Genomic DNA, 12,018 nt, shown 5'->3' with positions numbered 1-12,018 from the left:
AGCCGGGATTAGCGTGACTTGAAGGAACAAAAGTCAATCATCATCGGCCTCTGAAGGCTCTTTCAGTTTCTCTGCAATTAGAACATACAGGCTACGCTAATTATTTCACAATTACCCAGGCACTCATTAAGAGCAACTTGCCCCCACACACGCATCTCAGCTGAGCATTCTGAAGGAGGAATGCTGCAGCCTGGTCACTGGGATGAGTGTGTTGTGTAAAGAATGCAGCCAGCTCACTCTCCGTGAGAGTGAGATCATCCCCATTTTGGAACCCAGCTGGGAGCTCCTGGGTCTGGAGGAGTTGACATGGTTGAGGAGATACAGCAACTTTCTCACAGGGCTAAGGGAGAGAAGCACGTGTGGGGGCGGGACTGGGAGGCACAACATGCAGCCTCCCCACTTCAGGGCAGTTCTGGTTTGAAGGATGTCTCTGTTAACTATTTCCTTCAAGTGCCAGCATGCAGAAGCAAGGTGATGGAAGCCACACTGCTCTTGGACGCTGACCTAGACCTCAGTCCTGCAAACAGACACTGAAGGTCTTCAATGTGCCAAAATACATCCACAGGCTTCAGAAACATGACCATGAGTAATGCAGGACCACGATCCCTTTTGTATTTATCTTTTCCAGCTCTGGAACAACACTGGATGAAGAGAAAGCAGTTCTTACCTAGCTGGCATGTTTTGCCAGTCCACTGAGGTGGGCAGATACACTTAAATCCATCAACTAGATCTTGGCAAGTTCCTCCATGACCACAGGGATTTGGAGAACAATCATCAATATCTGTAATGCAGAATAAGGAGAGGCTTAGCTCCGCTACCAGACTGACAATGGCAATAACTGACAAGTCTGACAAATGGTTGCTGCTACTCAGGTTTTCCCTGAGGAACAGAAGAACAACAGGACTTCTACTTGGAATTTACAGGTTATCTTTGATTTCAGCAAAAGCCTCACTTAAAGAGAGGAGTAATGTGAAAAAGGGATTCAATGCACAGGGGGAAAAGTTTACCCCATGGCCTTTTTGCAAATGGAAGTCCTATTTGGATCCAGCAAGATCCTCAGAGCAGCATTTTTAACAACCTGCTAGAATGCTACAAAAATCCAGCATTCCACTTCTTTCAGGAGGCTTTGGGCTATTCCTTCCCCAGTAAGCTGACAAAACCCCTGGCACAAGCAAGGGGGAAGAGAGTGCACAGGGGTGTAAATGGCTGCTGAAAGCAATGCCCAGGCTGGGAAAGGTTAAGTAGTCTGCCCTGTAAGGTGATGAGGGATTAGAAGGACTGATCAAAACCAGCAAACTGACACATTTTGAATAAACACTGCAAAGGACTCACTGTCAGTGCAGGTCGGTCCAGCCCAGCCAGGAGCACACACACATTCAAATCCCGTGGATGTCTCGAGGCAGCTTCCCCCGTTGTGACAAGGGTCGGAGAGGCAGGCGTGCTCCGCTGCACGGGGACACAAGGACATCAGGCAGAGGCCACAGCAGTGCCACCACAAGCCACCCCTGCTCCTGCAAGAGCCAGGAGTTTCCAGGCTGGCAGAAAGTCTCGCCCCAGCTAAGCTCACCAGCACACCGACTGGCACCTGCTGGGGCCACGGCCACACAGTGACTGCCCCAGTGAGCAGAAGGCTGATGTCCAGAGACACCACACAGTCATGACAGAGCATGAGAACAGGAAAGGCTGCATCTTTGTACCCAGCCCTGGCTGGGTATGCTACAAACTGAGTTTTTCTCCATCTCATACAGCGCATCCAAAACCAGGCACCAAAAGCTGGCAAGAATTAACTGTCAGGTGGTGCTTAATCTCAGCAGCTCCAGCCAACACTTACCAATTTCACAGTTCTGTCCTGAGTAGCCCTCAGGGCAGGAACATTGGTATTTGTCAGGGCCAGTGTTGCTGCAGGTACCACCGTTCAAGCAGGGCGGGTGGGTTCCACAGTAGTTCAGATCTGCAGGAGGGGAGGATGTTAAAGCCAGGCCGGAAGGTTGCAGGAATACCCCACATGCTTTGTTGTGCTTTCCCAGAGCCTTTACAGAATGCATGCCCACAGAGGAGCGGGACAGGACGGGGACATGCTAAGGACAGATGCTAACCATGCTGAAGAGCAGCGGGCCGAGGGCAGGAGCTGAGGGTCAGCGCGCTGCCAGCACGTTTCAGCAGCTCACTGAGCCCCACGAGCACAGTCTGCCAGCGCTGACACCCCGTGGGACACGGCCCTCTGGCGTTAGCATACCTTTGTCACAGAGCTGGCCACCCCAGTTGGTTTCACAGAGGCACTGCCATGGTTCAATGCAAGTGCCATGGACACATCCCGGGTGTGGAATGCACTTATCACAGTACTGGCCTTGCCATCCATACTGACACCTTCAGTAAAAGAGCAAAAAAAAGGGAAAAAAAAATCAGAACAGGGAAAGAAACCCAAACTCATCGTAACTGCCTTGTGTAGATGTGAGTGTGCAACTCCAAAGCTTGAAGAAAGGCTGGGAAGTGGGGGAGAAGGGCAGGATGAGGGGAGGGGAGTAGCTATTCAAGGATTGTTTGATGGTTTCTTGTAAACAAACATTTTGGTAGTTTTGCCAAGGTCTCTGTTGCCGGCCTCCTGACAAAAGAATAACTGTTCTGAGAAAACCAGCATGAGGCCATTCAGCACAATAACACTCTTTTGGAGCCTCATATAAATGTGGCAGAGAGGGTGGGTGTGCACTACAAATCAATCTCTGGACTTTGACAGGGTGCTTTATAAATTGAGGGGGGGAAGAAAAAGTCAGTGGAAACAATAGTTCTGCAGAGATCCTCATGAATACAAGGTTCCAGGCGATTCAGCCACGCTGGGTTTGCAGGAAGACAAAACCATAAGCAGCAACTCTGAGCCCTTGGCAAGGCAGCAGCAAAACACGAGGAGTTCCCTGCTCTATCAGAAGGCAGCCTTATTCTGAATGCAGACACACACAGGGCCAGCATGGACTGGGCCACAGTCGGCGATGAAGAGAGCACGGCAGGGCTTTACACGTGCTCAGAGATCAGCTGTCAGTGTGCTTCTGGGTTTGATTTCTGCTAATAACCTCTTTGCTGGGAACAACTAAATCATGTCCAATTCTGAGAAACACTCACGTCTGGAGAATTTACTACTATTTGAATTCTTTACTGTCACCAGCAATGAGCTACCTGAATTCTCTACTTAAAAGGAAGATAGATGTTCTTTCGAAGTAAAGCCTCCTTCAGGGAAAGCTTATTTTTGCTTTCATTTAGTTCTCACTAGCAAGACCAAGGATCCATCATATTAAAGTGAATCTATAGATAGGAACAAGCAAAACAAGTTGAAAATGAAAAGCAAGGGCTTTTTGAGGTACTGTATTTCATTAACAGGTCCTGAGAGTAATTGATCAGCAGCAATTATGCACTAAGCTGTCACTAAATTATGAAAACAAACCTCAGCTCTACAGAAGTCAGCTAAGCTTTCTATTTGTAAAACCCCCCACCATTCTTCTGCTGGCAATTTCTTCTCATGGGAAAAAGCCAGAAGGATCTATCCAATGGATAATCACACACAGCCAGTGGTAAGTCTGACTTCCCTTCTAAAAATCTCAGGTGACAAACTGCATCCTAATTAACTTTTTTTCTTTAATAGCTATCACAATAGCAGCCTTTTCAAAGTCAAGGGGAAATTCTTATTAGCGTGTGTGTTAAAAAAAGCCAGTCAGTGCAAAGAACATGAAAAAACCCAGATAAGGCAAAACAGCCCCCCTCAAGTACCTCTTGGGAAATCCTTCTGTACAGGGCATGTACTGAGAATGCACAAAGATCAAAATTTAGGACCAGACCCTTTTAATTTGTGTTGCATACAAAGCAACTTGCCTGTGAGCTTGCACACAAGTTGAACTAAGGGACCTCACCTGCAAAAGCAGGTATCCAAATTGAGGATTGATTTTACCCCCATCAAATCAAAGTGGTAGTGGGTTTTGTTTTCTTTAGAACAAGTGTAAAAATAGCAAAATAATTTATAATCCCCACACCACACAGGAAAAAAAAAATAATGAACTTTAGAGCCAAAGGTACTACTTCAAACATCAGCTTCAAAACATAACAAACAAAATTGGATAAGGCTATGGGCATGTAGGGGAAAAAAAAAAGGGGGCATATCAATTCCAGAGAAAGAGTCACAGTACTAACTGAGGTTTAATAATATGTATGCAGCAGTTTCTCATGAGAAATTTAAAGTTAACTTTCCTTGTATAGTGATTCATGAGTAAAAAATGGTTTAGTTGGCCGGCCTGCATTGAAGAAAGTGACTGGCAGGGAAAGGGAAAAGGATATTTTAAGAACATTTGCAAGTTGTCTGTTGTACCAGAACACAGAGCAGTTTCTGCTCGGATGTTATTTTTAAACCCTGTTGCATTTGTAGCATACAGGCTATATGACTCATCAAAACTTAAAAGAAAATAAAATCATGTTTCTGTGTTCACTTTAAAGATAGTGGTCTAACTTGGCAAGCAGAAGTTATCTGAAAGCACCAGAAGGACAGCATTGTTTCAAGACTATGCAAATCAAGTGTGGGAAAGTTGCACCTTAAGTAAATAAGAGCACTAGTGCATGTCTGGGCAGTGAGTGGGAGGCAACAGACTTAGAAAGAGAAAGGGAAGAAAAAAAAATCTGGAAACAAAGCCTGTTGTTCTGACTAGGAGACAGCAACCCCTACAAGGCATGTTTATTCTGATGACAGCAGCACAAATCACTGTTAGCCCTGACTGATATGCTCCTCTCACCATCTGCCCCCCTCCCCCCCCCCACTTCCTACTACTTGTTAGGCTTTTTTTAATTAAAAAAGATTTAGATTTGGTGCTCTGGGGGTTAACCAGCTTATATCAGTGCTGCTGAACATTAAAATCACGGTTCAACTGACAACAGTTCATCCCCTGGCTGGACTTTCACTTTGCCACAGCTCTGTGAGGATGAGAGGTTACTTTCCACCTCACTTTCAGATGGTTCCCTGGTAATTTCTTTTTTGTTTTGTTTTGAAGAATGAATTACAGAAGCAGAGAAAATGAATGAGCCACTACAGCTGTTTAGGCTGAATTCTTATAGAATAATCTGCCAGACACTCCAGATCCAGTTCCTGTAGGAACTCTAGTCCACTTCATGCAAAGGTTTCCAGCAACACAGGATCCACCAATATGCCTGTTAGGCAGAAAAAATTACTTTCTATTCCTTCAAACGTCTGAGTCTTATTTAGAAGTACCCAAACTTCATTTTTAACCCTTCCTACACAGGATCATTATGAATATTTTTGTAACCTCAGAAGCTCTCAGTTGTAAACAGAAATGATAAAGGGTTACATGCAGCAACTTGGAACCTGCCCGTTGATAAAGAATGCCCACATTTAATATTCACTGCCCCTCTAAGGGTAAGGGACAAGACTTCCCTGTGCTGTAAATATGTGCTGCATACTTTAAGGCATTCCAGTTATTTAATTGTTGGGTTATGGATAAAATCTGCTTTCCATTGTCTCCTTGCCAGGACAGAAGGGACTTCAAAGCACAGCAACAAAATTCGGCATTCATCAGAGCCCACTGACAAGATTTCATCCCAGCCATTAACCTCTCAGCACTCGGAGCCAGGCTCACAATGGGAAAGGAACCCAGAGATTTAACTAATCCCATTCTAAAGAATGCTTGACTTTTGCCTACTGATGGAAGAAACCAGGGGGTGGGAGGGAAGGAGGGGGAAACACTGAAAGGGAGATGAAGAGAGAAAAGCCACACTGTACTTCAGGCTTGGAATTGAAAAAAAACTATTAATCAGGCTGTTGGAAAAAACATAGCCACCAAACATTTGCACTATTTATGCAGAAACAATTAGTTAGTGCTCATTAGGCAGCATTCACACGATTTATCCCATAGCCCCCTCTCCCTCAGTGCCACCACTTCACAAACCAAAAGCTTCTTAAAATTATCAGTGCATTAAAAGCCTGCTCCCCCCCCCCCTTATTCTGGGCAAGTCAGCATGAATAATGTGTCTTGCTCAAAACCACAACTTCCAAAACGCCCTCCCTCCCCAGTCCTATTGTGCTTAGCATCACTTGTTTAATTAGTTGGGGAGGGGTGGGGGGAAAGCAAGGAGGGATAGGAAGCATTTACCTGCACTCTCCTGGAATTGTGCAAGAACCATGCTTGGGGCTACATCCCTGACGACAAATAGCTGTTAAAACAACAAAAAAGGAGAGTATCAGCACACTGCCCGCTTCCGGCGCCTCCACACTCGTGGGAAAGTTTTAATCTCTAGCAGCACTGTAATCCTGCTGAATCCAAGCTTTTAACCAGTATCTCCTATCAAGTCTACCGGAAGGAAAACCAAGGAAGGTGTCTCCCTGGGATAGGAAATCCATCAGCTTTTCCTTTCTGTAGGAAATCTGTTCCTCTGACTTTGCAGAGGGATCACTCCTAGTACTGTTCAAAGAGCTGTTTTCACGTGGCAGAAACCATCGTGCCTTGCAGAGCTCAGGTCACTTGGAGTCTACAGGATTTCTTCTCTCTCTTTTGCAGGTGATCTGGACCACTTTCCCTGGCTTTACACCTAATTCAAAGCAGCTTTTAACTACTCTGGATTTAGTTCTGGCTGTATCTCTGAACAGATGGGATAGCAAGATGAGCAGTAATTCAAATTGCAGGTAAACTCAGTCATTAAGAGAAGCTGATCGTCTGTTCCTAAGTCGTGCTTTCTCCTTCCCCAATTACCCAGGTAGCAGCCATTCCCTAGTAAACATGTTGAATATGATCTCAGGTGGAACAAACAAGCCTGAGACTTTTCAAACACCAAAGCTTTACACTTGCCAGGTCAGCTCTAAAACAAGTCTCTCCTTCCTGCTTGTCTTGAAGTTCTGCACCAAAGGGGAAATCCTTTTTGAAGTCAGCAGCAGAACTCCCATTGAAGTCAGTGGGCTGGGTTTTCTTCCCAAGGGCAAAGATGTGGATAATCAGAGAAAGAATACATCTGCTAAGTGCCCAGGCCTCTCTCCAAGACTTCTCTGAGACTTCAAGGCAAGGCAGAAACTACTCTTCTCCTGCCCCCAGCTCTCTGTGGAAAGAGCTGATCACTGTCCCATCAGTCCGTAGCCCCCTGTCTGCACAATCTACCACCCAATGCAACCTGGACAGGCCGCCCTCAAATCCCTCCCAGTGCCCCCGGTCTGCAGGCCGAGCATTTGTCACAAACCTTTGTTGCACTCAGGTCCCATCCAGCCTTCGAGGCAGGTCTTGTTGCCGTTCTGGTCACAGGTGTGGTGGGTGAAGAAGTCGTCCCTGGGCCGGCAGAACTTGTTGCAGCCGAAGCCGTAGTAGTGCTCGGCGCAGGTGACGCGGATCTGGTACTCGAAGTGCGCGGCGCCCGCGTTGTGCTTGAGCGTCTGCCACTGCCGGCTGGGGTTGATCATGCCCGAGTGCGACGCCTTCTCAATGATGCGGTCGGGGTCTGCAGGCACGGACACGGCAGCATTACCCTCCCTGCAGCTCTGCCCACTGACCCCACAGCACAGCTCTCCCGCTTTGCAGGGCGGCCAGCTGGTTTTATTAACTCTGCTTCAGACACTCAGATAAGGCTGCCCCGGAGCTACAGACCATTAACTGAAACACACATGCAGCATTATCAAACTGAGCCAAGCTCGAAATCAAAAGGCACTGTTCAGTTACTGCCAATCGCTTACCCCTTCTGCAGCATAAGGGCATCCACTAAGAATTCATACAGTTCACGACTAAAGAAAATTCAGCTCCAACACACTGGTACAAAATGTGTTTTCCCCTGCTCCTCCATTAATGGCACTAGTTTTGTTTTCAACTGGAGCATTTACAAAAACAACATACTACAATAGCCTAACAAAGCCACATCCACAGGCTGAACACCGGCACTGCCAAAGGTTTGCAGCCTTTTCCTTATGTGTAAACACTGAATTGAAAACTATCAATTTCAGCATTCAGATGACATGGGCAATCTCACCAGATTTTGGCTGACAAATACCATGAAAGCCCTGTCTTCAGACAGCACCTGAGAGTACAAAGTCAAGATGACCAGAGCTCAAAGCAGAAGACTCAAACTACTGCATATATGTGCTATGGATCCCCTTCCTCTCTACAGAGCATTTTACAGTTTAGATTTGCACTTGACATTTAGTTCTGGCAAAAGTCTTCTGGCTTTCAGAGCCATACAACTGTCTGAATTATGGCTTGAAATAACAATATTTCACATTTGCTTGGAACATTGTATATATCTGTGGTATTTCACTTTGTAGTCCAGGTCTTGTGACTTAAACGATCTGACGCTGCCTTGCGACCTGCTGCTACCCAGCACTTGACTGCTGAGTGAAAGTTTATCGTACAACAGCCAAAATATCCTCACAGACTGAGCTCAAAACCAACAGTGAGTACATGGGAGCATAATCCAGCGACAGGAGAATTTGAGGTAGGAAGGCAGTTTGCCAGTGATGTGTTAGCAGCGTGTGAAGTACTGGCACCTCTGAGTGTTAAGAATTCAAATGTACTGATGTGCTACTTGTTGTTCCAACAACTACAAAGAACCTTCTGGGATTTTACATAAGGCAGAGCTGAAGACTAATGAAGTCTCTACTAAAGCCATAAGATGACACATGGGCAGTTTTTAATCTAAGATACTTTTAAATGTATTGCTAAGGACCTTTGATTTGCAGCTTTCAAAAAAAAAAGAACTTCCTGACAGACTTCTCAAGCCTCAGATACCATTATGGATCCACCACTGGGTCCTGCCTGCTTGCCTGCAGTCCTGCAGTTTGGAATGAAGTCAAAGCTCTTAACAAAAGAGTGTCAAGACTCAGATGTCGTGAGCATCTGCCTATTTTTGGGGGCATTTGTGACTTGAGACTACAGCATTCCTTAGGTGTTAACAGTGCGAAATTAAGGGCAACAACTTCTTGTTCACCTTCTGGTATTTCTGGTTCTATAATATTTTTCCATTTAAATCAGTTTTTATTATTCATTGGCACTAAGCCCCCAACTCCACAACTATGTGTCAGACTTTCAAATGCAGGCAGGCCTTTATTAATTTAAATCCCATTCACAGGTAATGTGGATGCCTGAGGACCTTTCCATACTGGTACATCCAGAGCAACATCACTGCTCTGTGCTGTGCAGGTGTAAGGCTCTTAGATCTCATCAGCAAGATTATTGACTAATTCTGAGAGGTACTTAAGCAGATGCATATCTGCTCGGCTTGAATGGGGCTAGTCTGGCAATTACAGTTCCACTCATGCGTGCTGGAGATGGCTCTGCTGCACTTGCCAAGATTACACTCCATGCACAGCACAGCTGGAAAGCAAAGGCACTTCCCCAAACACCGAGTGTGCATAAGACATCCTGCTCCTTGTGAGTAGAACAACTTTATCCTCTCCTGCAAGTGGCAGAAGAAAAGGAGAACGACACTCAATGTAGTTTTGCAAACCAGCCCCCCCACCTCCACCCCCACACTCATTCTTGCTTTTCCAGTCTTTTCCTGTTCCCCCTTGGGAACATACCACTGACAACTATTTCAGTCCTTGGCATCAGAAAGGGAGCTGCCTTGAAAAAGTGATCTTTCCTTCTGCCTCTGCTCTTCCATTCTTCTCCTATCTGCCAGCTCATCAGGAAGCCTGTCCTTGCTGTAGGTCTGTGACCTCTCACTCCAGCCATCAGCTCTTCAGAGACCTTAACCACAGCCTGAACTCAAATGGAAACGCCCTTTTAAGCCCACTGGACTTTCATTTTTTTTTTGCAGGTGCTCAGATGAAACCCAGCTGCAGGTTCCCTCTGGATTGGGGATAAAATGCCTCCCATTGGATACACATTTTAAAGCTACCCCCATCCAGCTGAATTCAAACACAGCCTCACGGGTTTAAGCTCCCTTTCCATTAGCCAGCACCCACAGTTTTCACAATGAAGCACTGGCATGTTCCTTCTTGCACTGGAGCTCCTCCACCCTTGCCTATTCCCACCTGTCAGAGTGCACTTACACAAGGGTGCTGACCCAGACTCCAGGGGAGGCATTGCAACAACCCTGCCATTCCTAGCCTGCACCAGCCACACTTTCAGCTTCATAGGAAGCACTCCCAACACTGCAGAATGGTTAAGTAAATAAAAAGCAGCAGTCAGCCAGGCTTGAGACAAAGGGATCTTCTGAACTCCACTGCCTTCATCTGACTCAGAACCCCATGCTTTGATAGAAAGGTTAGAGGAAGCATTAACCCATTAGAAATTGATGAAGTGGAAGAGAGAGGCTTTCTGTACATCTCGGGCTTCCGCTCCACACTCCACTGTCAGAGACTCTGTTGGGTTTATTCACTTCTTGTGGCTGCACTTCAAAGCCATAAATCCCTCTTTTTATTCAGTGGGCAACTGTATCAAAGGTTTTAGACACAAGGAAATGAGCTATTTTGACTGCCCACCTTTGCCTTTCAGTGCTCCAATGTCTGGCAATTATAACTATGCAGCATCAGGAAGCAAAAAACAACAACAGAAAGAGCCCAGACTTCTCTGAGCAGTTTGGGTGGCCAAGGACAGCACAGTTATTTTTGAAAGTCTTTGTTTCAGACAACTTCCAGCCACGGCTTGGTTTACATTGTGAAGTCTCTTATGCCCGCCTGGAATTCACATGCAACTGATACCAGTAATTTACAATAGCTCTTTGACACAGTTTGAGATGCAATGTCAGCCCATTAGCTTTATGTATGAAGCAACAGTAGCAAGATGGCAACCAGACAAGAACCAGAGTAAGAAAACCATTTGAGTTGAATCTTGGCTCCAACAAAGCACAATTCTCATCAACTTCAACAGGGCCAGAATTTAACTGCAAGCCACTCTTGGAAGTGAGACAAGAGAGAGTATGTGGTAAAGGAACGTAGGAGGAGTGGAATGTAAGGGGGGAAGGAAGCATCCACTCGAGGATTTTCTAACAACTGCATTGATCAGAGGATGCTTTCAGAGCTATTGAAAAGTCACACAAGGCCTACTAAACCCACTTTTATTGTTGAGAGCTCTCATGGGGTCTTTACGATTCAGTGGCAATTAGGGCAAAAGAAAGTCCTGGACATCAAAAAACCCCACTCGTCTCATTATATGATGACAATTGTTTTGTTGTAATCGTTTTCTTCACTGGTTCTACAAGCCTTACTCCGCAGCTCTGGGAAAGCTGACTAAGTCAAGCCGTGCAGCACAAAGGAGAAGTTTTGTGCAGTGCAGTGACTGGAGTGACCGACAGATGGGTAAGTGACAGCAAAGCTGGAGCAGGAATGCAGATCAGGAACATATGCAAGAGCATGTCTGCACTTGGTCTAATGCACTGCTGAGAAATGAGGCAATTTTGTCTGAAGACAATTGTACTTCCAGAACATGAAAGCAAAGAAAGGGTTCATTGTGTAGCTTTGGAAATGAAGTTGTTTCATGAAAAAAGATGAGCTCTAATAATAGTAAAAGTGGCAGAGACCCAGTCTGAAACAACTCCCAGATCCTACTATAAACAAGACTTTCATTTTGAATTCAGGCATCTTCCATTTTTAATATTTCACTGCTGCTGCATCATCTACTTTCTTCTCCATATAACTCTATATCCAGGAAATCCCCCAGCCACTGCTCCATGGCTGTGCTGGGGTAGAGTCTGAAATCACAGGTATGGCAACAGTGCTGAATGGGGCTGGTTGTGGCTACCCCTGACAGGCCATGAGATTTGTCTCAAGCAACAACTGCTTTTCTGGAATGAAAAATTAGCAGGACACCCCATGTACATCTAAAAAAATGTAAGGAGCACAGAGTAGTTCCCAAGCTATGCTCCCCTCACCAATTAAAACATAAAAGCACACCACTGCGCACACTTGTCCAAGGCCTCCCTCTCACGAGGCATGAAGCCCGTTTCATTCCTGCACGGCTGCCACCTCAGCACTCCAAAGCAGACTGCAGGAAGCTCTGTAGGATTTCTGGAAGATGGAGCACAGTGCTGCTGCCTGCCTGCTGAAGGAAAAGGCCTGTT

General features: G+C 45.8%; 1 protein-coding gene across 1 annotated transcript in view; it reads right to left on the bottom strand.

Moving 5' to 3' along the window:
• The window catches only part of JAG1 (jagged canonical Notch ligand 1), a 36,149-nt gene that overhangs the window by 10,869 nt on the left and 13,262 nt on the right, over nucleotides 1-12,018 (bottom strand). Inside the window, exons 4-9 of the mRNA XM_005486834.2 lie at nucleotides 7,213-7,467; nucleotides 6,138-6,198; nucleotides 2,237-2,367; nucleotides 1,832-1,951; nucleotides 1,333-1,446; nucleotides 668-781 (exon numbers count right to left, since the gene is read on the bottom strand). Of these exons, the coding sequence (XP_005486891.1) occupies nucleotides 668-781; nucleotides 1,333-1,446; nucleotides 1,832-1,951; nucleotides 2,237-2,367; nucleotides 6,138-6,198; nucleotides 7,213-7,467 (795 nt within the window). The remainder of the gene's footprint in view (nucleotides 1-667; nucleotides 782-1,332; nucleotides 1,447-1,831; nucleotides 1,952-2,236; nucleotides 2,368-6,137; nucleotides 6,199-7,212; nucleotides 7,468-12,018) is intronic.

This window comes from Zonotrichia albicollis, chromosome 3 (genome assembly GCF_047830755.1).
Source record: "Zonotrichia albicollis isolate bZonAlb1 chromosome 3, bZonAlb1.hap1, whole genome shotgun sequence".
In the NCBI taxonomy this organism is placed as follows: Eukaryota; Metazoa; Chordata; class Aves; order Passeriformes; family Passerellidae; genus Zonotrichia; species Zonotrichia albicollis.
The sequence above is the reverse complement of the archived record's forward strand: the minus strand, read 5'-3'. Positions and strand labels throughout refer to the sequence as shown.